The 14291-nt window shown below is 47.1% G+C and overlaps 4 protein-coding genes; 1 reads left to right on the forward strand and 3 right to left on the reverse strand.

The window, feature by feature from the left end:
• Positions 1-314: 314 nt before the first annotated feature.
• RCC_07405 (uncharacterized protein) lies at positions 315-2852 on the reverse strand (the record flags this gene model as incomplete). XM_023772663.1 has 2 exons in its annotated part: positions 315-2531; positions 2766-2852. The coding sequence occupies 2 exons, from the start codon at positions 2850-2852 to the stop codon at positions 315-317; spliced, it is 2304 nt and encodes a 767-aa protein (XP_023628431.1).
• A 4984-nt stretch (positions 2853-7836) lies between these two features.
• On the reverse strand, positions 7837-8430 carry RCC_07406 (uncharacterized protein; the record flags this gene model as incomplete). The annotated part of the gene is made up of 1 exon (XM_023772664.1): positions 7837-8430. One exon carries the CDS (start codon positions 8428-8430, stop codon positions 7837-7839), a length of 594 nt encoding a protein of 197 aa, XP_023628432.1.
• Positions 8431-8733: 303 nt separating this feature from the next.
• On the reverse strand, positions 8734-9891 carry RCC_07407 (uncharacterized protein; the record flags this gene model as incomplete). Its single annotated transcript, XM_023772665.1, has 1 exon — positions 8734-9891. The coding sequence occupies one exon, from the start codon at positions 9889-9891 to the stop codon at positions 8734-8736; it is 1158 nt and encodes a 385-aa protein (XP_023628433.1).
• Positions 9892-10568: 677 nt separating this feature from the next.
• On the forward strand, positions 10569-11414 carry RCC_07408 (related to ribosomal protein S10; the record flags this gene model as incomplete). The annotated part of the gene is made up of 1 exon (XM_023772666.1): positions 10569-11414. One exon carries the CDS (start codon positions 10569-10571, stop codon positions 11412-11414), a length of 846 nt encoding a protein of 281 aa, XP_023628434.1.
• Positions 11415-14291: the final 2877 nt, after the last annotated feature.

The following is a 14291-nucleotide window of genomic DNA, read 5'->3' on the forward strand; positions in this document are numbered from 1 at the left end:
ACTTGCACGTAGGGACATGATTGCTGGATTTGACCATGCAAAAGTTGACAGATACTGTGTACGTGATGATGCGGTGCATTTGATTTCATTCATTCATTCATTCATTCATCTGCTTTGATTCTACTATTTATCTCCTCTTAGATCATTCTCTCTTCACCTTGTTCCTTTCACTCATCACCATGTTCCATTCACTCATCACCTTGTTCCACCCATCAATCACCTCGTCTCATTCACCACCTATCCATTCGCTCCCCAGTACTCATCACACCAAAACCCCGGCGACGTGCCCGTTCCTCCTCATCAACATTTCCTTGCTAATCTGCTTCAACCTTACGACTCTTCACAAGAGACGATCCCGCAAACCGCGCAGGCGTTACAGGAGCGGGCTCATCATCACCACTGTCCCATGGAGACGAATCTTCGTCTTCACTCCAAGCAGGAGGGCTTTGAACGCGGGCGAGTGTCTCACGATCGATTCCAGGGTAAGAGCCAACTCCAATAGGGCTATAGCTCGATAGTTCCTTGCTTACCTCCACGGCCCATTGGATCTTCTCCATTCGATCATCCACTTTCTTCATGATGTCTTGGAGACAGCTTTCGGCAATTTCTCGTGGAGTGAAAGGCGGAAGCGCGACTGCACTTGTTGGGGTGTGATGGCCGGGTGTGAGAAGGCGTTTGGAACCTTGCAATGCTTTCGATTCTGCGACGAGCTGATAGACTTTGTTACACACGGGGCAGTCCTGCTTCGATATGGAGACATGTGGTAGCATGCTGCGGAACATATTGTTCAGGTCGGATTTGGCTGCAAAAATACCGTTGCGGTTGAGCCAATCTTGTGTGAGCTCTGAGGAGATTTCCGGCTTGGTGGCGAGGACCGCAAGTACGAGCAGAATGGTTTCACAGTGGAAAGTCCCAGAGAATGCGGTGGAGATGACGATCCAGTTGGCTTCTTCCAATTTCCCATTCTTGCGCTGTCTTGCCAGGAACTTCAAAATGCCGGCCTTGTCCAAACCAGTCTTCCGCTGGACGATTTCATCCATACATTGAGTGAATGCCTTGCGTTGAAGGTCGAGTTTGTCTTGCTGGATATCGACGACTGTGAAGCAAGATTCGGTGAGTAGGCGATACTCTCGCTGTTGCGCTGCGCTCTGATTCTGTCYAGGCGGCTTCAAGTTTGTTGCGCAGAGAATAGCGAACTCGTGAAGGCAGATCAGCTTCAAGTATCTCATCGCGCCTATTGCCCAACCTTTCTCGCTCCCCTCCATCTTAGCGAGCTGCTTAATGTCCTCCAGCATCTCCATCTCGGAGCCTTCATCGTTATCGTCGTCGTCTGRATCCAGGTCGATTCCGCCCATCTCGACGTCGTCATTGTCGCCAACGCTGGCCTTTGACAGGTCACTCGGGGACCTCTGGGTTGGGTGACCTGTTCCGATAGTCGGATCGTTGAATACAGACATTTCAGCATCAAGGGAAGCCACATCAGTGAATTTTGTCGCACTGTTGCGTCTGAATTGCTCAAGCCACTTGAAGTGCTCCACGAGAACAGGCTCAAAGGCCATGACGAAATAATTGAGATTCTGGACCTCAAGATGCGCCGCCGCAACAAGCGACTTGATTTCAACGGCCTCTCTTGAGGCTTTGGCAAGCTTATCGCGCCTGATGGAGTTCTTCAACGCCATGAGTGCCTGTTGGGTCTTTCTCAGATAGACACGAAGCATTTTTTGCAGCATCTTGCGGTTCTTTTTCGTGTAGATGGGTAAATCTGCTTTCCCATCTGTCCACGAAGGACTACCTGCAGAATCGGCGAATCTCTTGAATTGGGCAAGTTGCGCGGCCGTTGGATGTCTCCGGAGAACTTCGTGATCTGCAATGTCATTGGCGTCAAACTGTGGGAGCTTTGTGCTGAGAGTTAAAATGTCGTAGAAGTCGCGGCCACGCGTCTTCTGGCCCATCTCCAACCTTCTGTACATCTTTCGATGACTGCTGAGTATGATGTAGTCCCTGAGTCTTTCCCTGGCTGCTTCAAGCAATGCACCTGTTGTTGAGTTGTGACAAGCAATCAACAAGCCCTTGACAATGTCGATATGCTCTGCGAGTGATACGTCAGGCGTGGCAGAATTTCCAGAGTGACTGGCGGCAATCTMGCCATACCTGTTGAGAAGATAATCCACTGGCTCGACATCCGTTGATAGGGTTGACTGACCAAAGTTCGAAACATGAGCCTGCTGGACGTAAACTTTGAGGGGATGGACTTTCTCCTTGAGGTGGGCGTCTTTGGCAGCTTTGATCCCATGGATGACATTCTCGCTGTTGATCACGACTATCTGACCTTGCTTACTTCCCGCAGCATCAGTGTGCGTGATGGCCAGAACTTCATGGTTGCGAACAAGCATGTTGACTTTGTTCTGCATCCCACTGAAAGCATCACGGTGGGTGCGTTTTGCCGCTTTGCTGGTAACAGACAACACTGCGTCGGGACCTTGCGGAAGTATGGCATCACACTGCTGGAGGAGGGAAGAGTAGGCTTTGATCTATTGCGAGAKCAAGTCAGCTTGTAGGCCTAGGGTAATGGATTTGTGTAGCCGTGAGTAGAAGCGAGGGAATGCAGACGCAAAAACGAATCGTAGGAGTGATTGACATGTATGGGGAAGTGGTTGTGTGCAGCCGTGAGTGAAAGCGAGTGAGTTCAAATGCAGCAATGAATTGCAGGAGTCGGGTGTTTGACATCGGTGCAAGGAATTGTAGGCGAAAGGCAGTGAACTTACGTCTTCGAGGCACTCTGGGCTGGCGAAGTCTTCTTCACGCAGCTCTCCATCGCAAGAAGCAGTTGGATATGGTGAAAGTTCATCCATCGCGATCGGTAAAGCTGATGATGATTGGCGGTGTCTATGCTGAGGATATCAAAAGAAGGAGGCGCGGAACCTCAAAGGGAGAATGAAGAATGGAATGGAGAAGTAAAATCATATCTGGTGCAAAAAGTAGCAAGTAGTGTTTGTACCTTGGACGTGATTTCTCGCTCTGTCCTCAAATGCTTAATTGTGCAGTACCATACGCCGTCTAGCCCAGGCTAGAAACTCTCGGGCATCGCCATATAATTCCGCGAACATGTCTTGCTCCGAGCTACGATACACTCTTATCCTATGGTTTGTGTTGTGCGTGCTGCCATAAAAGAATGGGACTACATGTATCCTGTGGCGTTTGATCTGCGGCGTGGACGTGAAGATCTCTAGCCCTCCTTCAGTGATTCGACAACAACGCTCGCCAACGGTCAGCTATTAGCACAACATGAAAAAGCTCAACGGAGAGTCAAACTTGTTGTCGTGCTGTGCTGCTCAGGTTGTCCTTTTCTAGACGCCTCACGAACGAAAGGAGGTAACGATTACCTTCCCGGGAGGCTGGGTAGGGGCCCTTCAAGTCTGCCTGAACTAGGAAAGAGGCCCAGGGTCTTATGTCTCTATCAATACGAAAGACAATATGCTTTACATCGTACGACAACTTCCATAAGGTGGGATCTTCAAGCAGCATGGAATTCAGTAAGACATAGACGACGTCGTGACTTAGTATGTTCACATTTCAAGACAAGTTGTTCTTGCTAAGGTCTCTGGCACTCTCGTGGCATGATTCGATCGATCCGACTCAGTCTAAACGTCGCAATACGTACGCATACCTAGCACGCTGTCCAACAGCTTGGAAACTGCTCAGGAAATCTCGGCTTCTCGTCGCTGCCGCTTCACCTGTTGTAAGCCTTGCCGGAGAAATGGGAAGTTTTGATTGACTTGCTAGCGACGCAAGATGAAAATGCTGTGAGTCAAGAAGTGGCACATGTACCGCCTTTCTCATGACTTGGCTGGTACGAGATTTCGATGCCAGTGTCTATATTCCATCTATAATATGAATTACCTCACACCCTTCCAAAACTACCCTTTGGAGGACGCTCTTGTGCTTGGTGTTGAACCAAGGCGGTGCTTGAGTAGTACATGTATGCAATCACCCACATATGGTTGATCTATACCTGATACATGTACGCAGATTCTATACTCAGTTCCTGCTCCTATCATTGCGGCAGGCAACGAGGCATCATTTTCGTCACACTCAGCCCATGACGCAGTAGACTAGCTTCCTTGCAAGCCTCTAGGCAAGACATCGATCATCAGATGCAAGCAAGTTGAAATTGAAATGCGTGAGACATTAGAATGTGCTGCCAAGCCATCAGGATGATACACGACCTCGCAGCTGAATATGTTCGCCGTTCTGGAAATGATGGTCTCAGCATGTCGTGAATTCTGTATACTTTCCATACTACATGTAGGGTACATGTCCTTTCGCGATTTTCAAATAGCTCCGCCGTGAGACTTCCACACGCGCAATCGTGTTCTGTACAGTAGGAAGCTTCTGTCGGCGCTTGCACCTGCATGCGTATACACTTTGAACACACTTGCCGATTCAGAGCTGTCTATTCTAGTCCCTCAATGTAGGAGCGACTGGCGAGAACCTCTCTTGGTGCAAATACCTCTCTCAAATCCCGAATTTCGAACAGCATACAGAAAAGATTGACCGGGGAATACAACAAAGACGCTTCCCACTGAACAACGCTGACACGAACTGCTCACCTGAATATTGACCATGCGTTCGGACCTCCCAAGTTTGACTCCATCGTTCTTCGTCGTTGCCAAAGGTGGCCTTCTCCTTCCCACTTCTACAACGCTCTCGCCTTACTGATATCGTCGCTGCTGCTTTACTTGCTGTAGTAGCTTCCATAACCTGTTCAGCACGTCAGTGTTCTTTCTCAGACATGGGAGACGCTTGCCTGAGCTGCCGCTCTGTTGTTATCCACATAACCTGCCGAATCTCCCTCATCTCTCACTCTCACTCTCACTCTCACTCTCATTCTCAATCTCAACTCATTGTCTCTCATACACCACCTTGCCACTCTTCCAAACCTTCACCCCTCTACGACCAACCCGTCGACCATCTCTTCCATCAAGCCCAACGATCGACCGGCCTCAGACATTTACGTGCGGCGGTCTGTAGGCACCAGTTGCCCGGCACCTCACAGCCAAACCGATGATTCTGTCTCATCACTGGCCGGTCATACAAGGTGCGTCCTCGCATTCGCTCCCTCCCAAGGCCAATGGTGCTCCCTTTTAAGGCCCGGCGGTGCTTCACGGGCGGACCTTTCCTTCACCGGATAAACACGACACCCTGCCGACGAWCCTTTCCCATGGAACGGCGGTTCCGAGGCCACCCAAGATCAAATATAGTCGCCCTCAGCTCAAATCACATCCGGCCTTTTCGATGGTCGCGGTGTGCATGCGAGACGACAACATTTTCACAAGCACCCCCCTGAGGCGCACGTGCCACCTGTCAGCGCATTAGCTGACGGGTGTCGAACAAATAAGCAGATTTCGACCAACCTCAGTCTCTCCTCACGACATCTTCAGCCCGACGATCCATCAGCCTCAGCATCGATGCCTCGAGAATCCCCATCGGGGCCCGGGCATCTACATCACCGGCGTTCCTCTTCTGCGAGTGTGCCAAGTATTTCTTCCTTCCGTCTGGACTCCGAAGCGCTGACAGCATCTCACTACCATCGCAAACCCATGCTCGCCGGTGACGACACCGAGCCATGATACCGCATCACCGGCACTTATCGCTTTGCGCAGTGACCGACGGAGGGTATGTCGATGGTGGAGTCACATGGTTTGGAGTCGTTGGTTGGAAGTAACGAGGGAGTGGATATCCATGTAATTTTTATGTGAAGCCGAGCTCGGAAATATCTGCCAAGCCGAGTCATCYATGGTACTTCTTTGCGTTTGTGATTGTTTTTTCCCAAAGCTTGACGTGGCYACTTTGTATCAAAGTTTCGGATGCAAGCCTAATTTGTAGGTAATGTTGTGGAAGGCCTTTTTTGCAAAATTCGTACGGAAAGTGTCTCCCGTGCATTCCGATTTGATGTCCTCTCACGAAGCTTCCTATATCAATTTCCATTGAAGTCTTGCATAGATCTGGTTCTGAGGTCATACCTTACTCTTCAAGACGGGAACTCACAGTATCAAACAGCCTAATACATCGAAGTATATCTCCATGTCGATGACCAGACCCTGGCATGAGAGTCCGAAGTAGAAAATTCATCGCAGACCTCAGATTTTGAACGACATGACACGTTGAAACCCCTCTCCTACTTGTATCTCAACCATGTAAGAGACCTCATTTCCTACGAGAAATGTGTCCTTTATATCAATCATAGAACTCTATCTCTAGCAACCCTAATTCGAGCCTCCCATCCCGTTCGCATCACATCTTCCCCCGGTGTAAGAGTCCTCCGATCCCTTAACGCCTCGACTCAATGCTGCGGCACCGGCCTCCTAGTTCTCTAGAACCGTTCCCTAGCCTGAGCCCCTAGACGCTCGAAACTAGGCATCTCCGTAAATCCCGCATTAGTATATTCCTTGTTGAAACATTTCATAAAAGACTATATAAACGACGAAGATTTCCTTCTTCGCCGCGGATTATAGTTCTATAGGGTGTGAATGAGTCATATGTACTATCTTCTACTAGAATGTGGAGGATGTAGCGTGATTCGGTCGTTTATTAGAGATGAGGTCTAGGAGCGCGGGATGTGGGTGGATTGAGGGTTCTGGCTGCTGGTAAAGTCTCTAGGATTAGTTGAGCGGCTGAAGGTTGGGAATGGGCAGGTCGTTGCCGTAATTCTATATTGATTGCCCAGGAAGGCCAGTTGTTAGTATTGTTGGCTAGATTGTCTGATTCTTACTATTTGTTGGCGTTGGGGGGGAATACACAGTATTCCTCCATTACGGTACCGTTTTCTCGGGCGAGGGTATGATCGGCCATGATTGTGGTAGTCTGGGTTGATTGGTGTGTTGTGTGCTGTTTATGTGATGGCTCTGTAGGTATTGATGGGTATAGATGCGTGAAGTGAGAAACTACGAGCATACAATAGATTGATCATGATATTACCGACGATGTGATTTTCTTCATCGTACCGCTCAATGCGGCTATGATTATGCCAAAGGCTTTTTGTGTATTGAAAGTGACATTTGAGAATGAGTGGCATGGATAAAGGCGATTTCTGGAGTTTACCCCTTTTCGCTCAAATCCGTCTTGGCGTTCACGAGCAACTTCGACTTTTCCTTCAAACAAAAGGTTCATCAACTGCATTGAGCAAGATCAGCGATCGCATCAATTAGAAGAAGATTACTTTCACTTTAGGGGGTTGAGTGGAGTGTGCACCATGGTTGTCATCTCATGTCTGTTAGGCGTCTCATCGTTGGAAGACGTCGGGTATGGGCACAGCTGAGTATGATTTCTTTGATTTCCAAGTGGAAAATGCTGGCGACAAATAGCCAAAGCCGACTGCGGTGCGTTCATAGATGCCATAGTGAATGTGATAAGATCAGGTTCGAAATAGTTAACTTAAAGCTCTGCAATTGCTGGCGGCTAGTGCACATGCTTCCGCAAATGAGACAACTCTTCTGAGAAAGGCAGCCTCATTCTTTTATCCGGTTCTGTCAACATAAAAACTTGAATAGAGTCTGTGCCTTGAAAATATCAATCTTCATAGGGGTCTTGAATTCAGATTGTCCAGGTCCAGAAGATTTGGCAACTCTCCTCTACTCTTGTACATTCCTTGCTCGTAAGATTTCGAAGCTGCAATTCGACTTCAATGTCACAAACTACCACATGATTTGCCTTCGTAATTTATTCCGTCTATTATTGCCGTGTCTAATGTCAAGCAACGTCCATCCCTCTCCACAATCGCCGTATCGAATACAAATTCTGATGGTAACCTTGGCAGCAATCTGCGCCACCTCTCTATCAACAACATGATGCCCATAGATCACCAGGCCGTTTCTCTTCAAATGCGCCAATGGCCAGCATTCTACGACTGACCTCCACACATTGCAAAATGAATTGGTGCAGCATATCTTCCCATTCGAAACTCATTTCCCGCTCCTCCAAATCATACCGCAGACCTGGAAGCTGAATATCCAGCGAACAGCCATAGATGGAGATGATGTATAGCGTGAGGTCGGGCTTCTCCGCAAACGCTTCCATCTTGGCCTTCCATTCCTCATACATGGCTGGACCATCATTCAGCTCCGTTGACGCTTTGAAGATGACTCTGGCTTCGTCGTTTGGATCTCTGCTGTGGAATCTCATTTCCAGGACGGTATGATTGGTGACAGCCAGTATTTCGAGTTTTGCGCTTAAGGAATCTATGATACATCGGTCCCGATATGCTAGAAAGGTGTCCAGATATGTTCGAGCTGTGTTTGCTCGAAAAAAATTTGAAACTTGACGGAGGGTGAGGTAGGTGTGCAGCCACGAGTTGGGTCTGTCGGGATCAGATGTGAGTGCAGCGATTTGAATGATTTTCTGCCATATTTCGGTGGGCAGGGCGGGAAGCATGGTTGACGTCGTTGTTGAATGGAAATTTTGAGCGGAAGAGAATTGCCAGAAATGTAGGAGGTGGAAGGAGTTCTTATGCWTGCATCTCAGTGGGTCTCTTCCTCCAACATCCTTGTTGTTTCACGGCATAGAGGAGGAAATGGAGCTTCCAATGAATTGCTCGAGAAGCTGCACCATTCCAATCTGGGAACTCGCTTCCTCCATTGGAATGAGCTGTGTAGCACACGGAAAGGTAAGCGAGCTCAATGATTWGAATCAAAGCCGAGCAACGACAATTCGACCCTCACTCGCAAGGCCTGCTCCTCATAATTCAGCGCGGGAGGGTGCCAAAGTACTTTCCGCAACCAAGGCACGCATCTCAAGAGAAGTGTAGTCAATCCTCAGCGCCCTCAATATACGTCGATTACCACTGTCGTCCCAGCTTATCGAGAGTTTCCTTGCCAGCTCCTGCGCCGTAATCGTGTAGTCCGGAGATGTAGGTTCCATCCCATTGAATTCCCAATCGATGAGAGCCAAAAGCGAGTAGATTCGATCCCGAGGATCCTGACAATCCGTCCGAATAGTCAAATCTAATAGATCTCCCAGATATCCTCTTGTGGTTCTTGTATACAGGAGGACAAAAAAGAGATGTGTCAGAGGGGTTTCGTGTTCGGTACGTTCGCCTGGATTTGGGGAGTTGAGAATGGAATCCATGTCTCGCAACTCGTTCAATTTCAAGGCATCACTTCCACATAACAAAGTCACCTCCTCGCCACCGGCCCAGATTTCCGGTATGATCCATGTGCGGTTCCAGTATTTCCGATAGCCGAACTCGGCATACGTTTGTCGAAGCCGTGCGAGGAATACAGGCTGCTCATCGGATGAGGTTGAGTGATGCTCTGCTAGTCTGTAAATCATCCGTTTCTCCGCGTTGATACTGTTCACATCCAGATTTGAGCTGCTGGACAGGCCGGCAAGTGATCTACAGGCAGCGAAAAGCCATGTGCTATCTGCATTGCTCTCGCCGACGCATGCAATCACTTTTTCGGCATTTCTGTAAATATCAAACATTCTTTTGATCTGACAGGCCTTCTCGACATTGTTATTCTGATTTATGCATACGGCATCGATCCACAGTAGAGCATCACCATCGAAACTATGAGCTTGAATCAGGGCATCGTAGCAAGTCTGCCTGACATTCAGTGGAAAGCCGTTGACGAGGATCGTGGTGGTGATGGTCTCCTCGCCCCAGGTATACGAGATTGCGTTATATCCAGGAGCACCCTCGWTCGGCCATGTTGATAGCAGAAACGACCGCTTCAACCCGGCTGGTCCGAAAGGAGGCACTTTGAGGAGGCGAATATAAGCCGAATCGTCCTCGAGAGAATCGTGTTGGAATGGCTCTGGTACGATGTTTGCCTGCTTGTAGTGCTTTCCCCGGCTGTGGGCCTTACTTTGTCTTTGTGACCTGGTGACAGGCATGGTTGTCGACGAAAGCGTCGAGATAGTTGACGAGGATCGCAGAGGTCGGGACTGCTGTACATTGCGGCGCAGCCGTATTCGCTAAAAGCTGCATGCATATGCACCGCCACCACAACTCGACGCAGCTCAATTGGAGACTTCATCTCACATTGCTAGTATGCTCCCTTCCTGCGTAAGAAAGGTAAGCAACCCATGGCTCAAGCAACAAGCCATCCTACCTAGATGCATGGGTTTATGGAGTTTCCTCCCAAGACGCTTGTTGTCATTGTGGCCTCGTCCGTTGGGCTCCTTACGCGGTGTACCACCAAGAATAATTCCAAAGATGCATAGAAGATCTTTATTAGGACGCTGAGGTGCATTCGGTCAGGCAACGAATGTATTCGCTCCCGCCTTGGGTCCTAAGCCTTTCGGCCGTGAATGATTCACATAGTCTTGTTTTTGTGACCGAAGCCACTAGAGTCATGAGCTTCAATTTCAAGACTCAGGCGGCGCATAGGACCTTTTCATGCTTCGTATTGAAAATGGCCATTGCTGGATGGAAGGAGAAAGGGAGGTGTTTCTTGTAGAAGGGAGGTTAGGTATATCGTCGGCGAAACCACGGCCTGCTTAGTCAGCCATGAATGGTCCAACATCTCGACAACTCCAGCAGACATTAGACGAAGCGCCATCCACGCATCATGGCCTCCCCATCCTGCTCCCGCTCGCTGAGCCATTCCATGAAGCGATTGAAGCTCTCTCCATCAATTTCAATCCCCACCGTCGCCCCGCGCTCCCTCCACCAGTCCGCCCGGACCTCCGCCACCCCCTCTCCCTCCGCCGGCAGCAAGCAGGGCGGTCTGGCATCCATCCGTCTGCCCCTCGCAGTGCAAGCGACATATCTCGCGCCATTAAAACGCCAACCCACGCACAACATCACCTCGGCCGACCTGCAACTCCGATCGTACAGCGTGCGTAACCTCGACCTCTTCACCGACTTCGCCATGCGCGCCGCCTACTACCTAAATCTCCCCGCCAAAGGCCCCATGCCTCTGCCCAAGAAGACGGAACGCTGGACCGTGCCGCGCTCCAATTTCGTGCACAAGAAATCGCAGGAGAATTTCGAGCGCATTACGCTTCGGAGATGGATTCGAATTGTGGATGGTCATCCGGAGACGGTGGCGATCTGGCTGGCGTTTTTGAGGAAGTTTCAATACTATGGAGTGGGATTGAAGGCGGATGTGTGGGAGAATGGGAGTGTTGATACTGTGGCGGAGATGGATGGAGAGGCGGAGAGGATACGAGGGATGATGGGCGAGAAGGGAGAATTGGAGATTCTGCTCAAGAATGCACCGAAGAAGATTTCCAAGACTCTGTTTGATGAGGTGTTCAAGGGAGCCTATGGAGCACATTCGCCGCTGAGTGCTGCTCCCAGTGTCCCCAATGCGAACCGGAGGGTGGAGAAGTTTAGTCCGGGATTGGAGGTGAGGAGACAAGCGAGTATTCAGGCGGGGGAGCGGAGAGCGATTGAGAAACCTACGGAGTAGGCTGTAAAGGCCGAGCGATGACAGCAATTCTCATCGGTTTGGAGTCTGTGGAAAGTGTTGAGACCCTGCCAATCCGAGACGAGATCAAGCCACCCACGAAGAGGGTGTGCATGGACATTAAATGTACATTGTAAAGTAGTCGACATACGACACGACAACCAGGAGCTTGGAATCACTGCTCTCGTCCAGAGAATCGACACATTGACGCTCGTTGAGCGGATCTATGGCTTGCAACTAGCCCTCAATGGTGGACAAGTGAGTGAGTGAAAAACCGACTTGCAACCCGAATACAACCCTTGCCTTTTGAGACGCATGATCAACAGTGAAGCACACCATACTTACACAGCCAGCGTAGATACGATACGATACAATTTCACAACACAGCCGAGAAAATGAGAAAAGGCTCTTCTCGCGGTCTTTGATGAATCCTCAGAACAGAGGTCTTTCCTTTTCACACTCCTCTCAATCCATCTTCCTCTCCTCATCCCTAGCGGGCGGCAACACAGCTCCAAAACTCCCCTCTACTCTTTCCCCCCGTCCAGAAAAAACTCGAAGCCTGTAAAGCAACCATCACAATACATTCCATATCATCATCCTCCCGAGTTTCCGGAATTACAGATCTCCTCGTTATCCTCTCTCAATTCCTAGATGGGGACTTGGCCGATAGTTCCTAGTAACTTCCATACCAGAACATAATCTGGCTTTTATGAGTCTCTCATCAGAGTTCCGGTCGCTGGGAACGAGTGATGTGGAACTAGGGTGTGGGACTTGAAAGGGACCAAGAAAGTCTTCATATCAGATGTTCAATTGCTTCTCGAGGTGAAGGTTTGGAGGAGGAAGCTGCTTGGTACTTTGCAAGTTGAAGGGGACTCTCCTCGTGGATTGTAGGGCTTCTGATTCCGTACAAGTGTGGAGTTTCTCGCTCGTGGGTAAGGGTGAGGGGGGAATGGGAGAGATGTTTTTTTTTTTTGAGAGAACGGCCACATAGAGGATTAGGGTATTGAGAACCTTCCTGCTTAGAGTAGGAGGATTTATCGGTAAGTTTGCGTGAGGACGTCACTACTACGCAGAGAGATACTTTGGAATGGTCAGAGTGGCCGTCGTGGTCCTGGTGGCTACCACCAATTTGTAAAGTCAAGGAGGATAACTCATTGGTTGAAGTCCTCGAAAACTAGGAGTACATTTGAGAAGGGCAGCGAAGTATACAGCATCAAAAGATTGGAGTCGATTGCGTAGTTCTAAAAAGATGGTGACTGAGTGAGAATCGACCGCTTCATGATATCCATCTATCTCTAGCTGCCGGAGGTATTTTTGGCTAGGGATGGCGCTTGATAATGTATCCCAAGATGCAAAGATCGAGCAGCGAGAGACTCGAGAGAAATGGGGACGGAAATCTAGCTTTAGTTTATTGGAGGTGTGATTGGCCCTAAGGCCTATAATACTGGACAGTTGGAATCCGAAATAAGGTTTGATTGGCTCACAGCCAAAGTTGAAAAAGTAACGTCACGTGAGCAGCTACACGTGATACCACGAGTTCTTTTGGATCCTGTCCACGGGTTGTTTCGAAGGTTGGACCCTTAGAATTTACCCCACATTCGAAAACCACAAGTTCTTTTTCCCTTAGGTTACCTAAGGTACCTTAYCTTACCTAGACCCTTAGAATTTACTCTATATTCGAAAACTATAAGTCAAATAGTAGAGTAGCTATAATAAACATTAAATAGCTAATATAAGAGCTTAAGGCTTAGATATACGATTAAAATAAAAAGATATTCTATAGAACGTATTAGTAAATAGTATTAAGGCTAATTTCTAATAACTAAATACTAAAGACTAAGATCTATTAATAACTAGAAGTATTAGCTTCTTAACTACTTACTATTATAGAACGAATTTAATAGAAGTATTAGACTTATTCTAATAAGATTAATTAAGCGGTAGAGAGTAAAGACTAAGATCTATTAGTAAAAAGAAATACTATTACGTCTTAAATACTTATAGCTATAGGATATATTAATTAGAAGTATTAATTAGGTTCTAAGATTAAGTCTAAGAACTAAGTATTATTAAAGACTAAAATCTATTAGTAGAAAAGAATACTATTACGTCTTATCTATAAACTACTATAAGACGTATTAGAAATATTAGATATACTCTAAGGCTAAGTTCTATTTAAGATCTATTAGTAAGAAGAAATACTACTATAGCGTCTTTACTACTTACTTCTAGATTTTTAAGAAGGAAATTAACCTTACTAAAAAAGTACTACCCCTACTACTAGATTATTTAATATACGCGCCTAAAATATAAAAGTTATAAGTAAATTAGAAGTAAAGAATACTAATATTATAATACATAAGGCGTTTAGATATAAATTAACATTCTAAAGCTAAGTTTAAAAAGAAATACTATAGTATTTTAATTACTTACTACTAGAATAGAGTAGTTAATAATATTAAATCTATTTAAGCCTAAGCTATAAATTAAGAGCTTAAGACTTAGATATACTATTAGAAGTAAATAATATAGCGTCTCGATTAATAAATTATATAAAATATAATATTAAATAGTATTATATTAATTATAAGGCTAAGATCTAAGAACTAAGTATTAAAATCTAAAATCTATTAGTAGAAAAAGATACTACGGCGTCTTAACTACTTACTACTATAAAGTATATTAGTAGTTAGATATTAAATGTATTTAGAAACTAAGCTCTAATAACTAAGCTTAGAGACTAGGATATATTATTAGTAGAAAGAAATACTATAGCGTCTTAACTTGTTAGGTTCGTGTAAGATACGTAGGCTAATACGAAAACGTGCGACTTTAATATAAGACGACTCGAATTAATACAGAGCTAGTTAGGAGGCGTAT

The sequence above is a fragment of the Ramularia collo-cygni genome (assembly GCF_900074925.1).
Source record: "Ramularia collo-cygni strain URUG2 genome assembly, contig: RCC_scaffold11, whole genome shotgun sequence".
NCBI classification, from domain to species: Eukaryota; Fungi; Ascomycota; class Dothideomycetes; order Mycosphaerellales; family Mycosphaerellaceae; genus Ramularia; species Ramularia collo-cygni.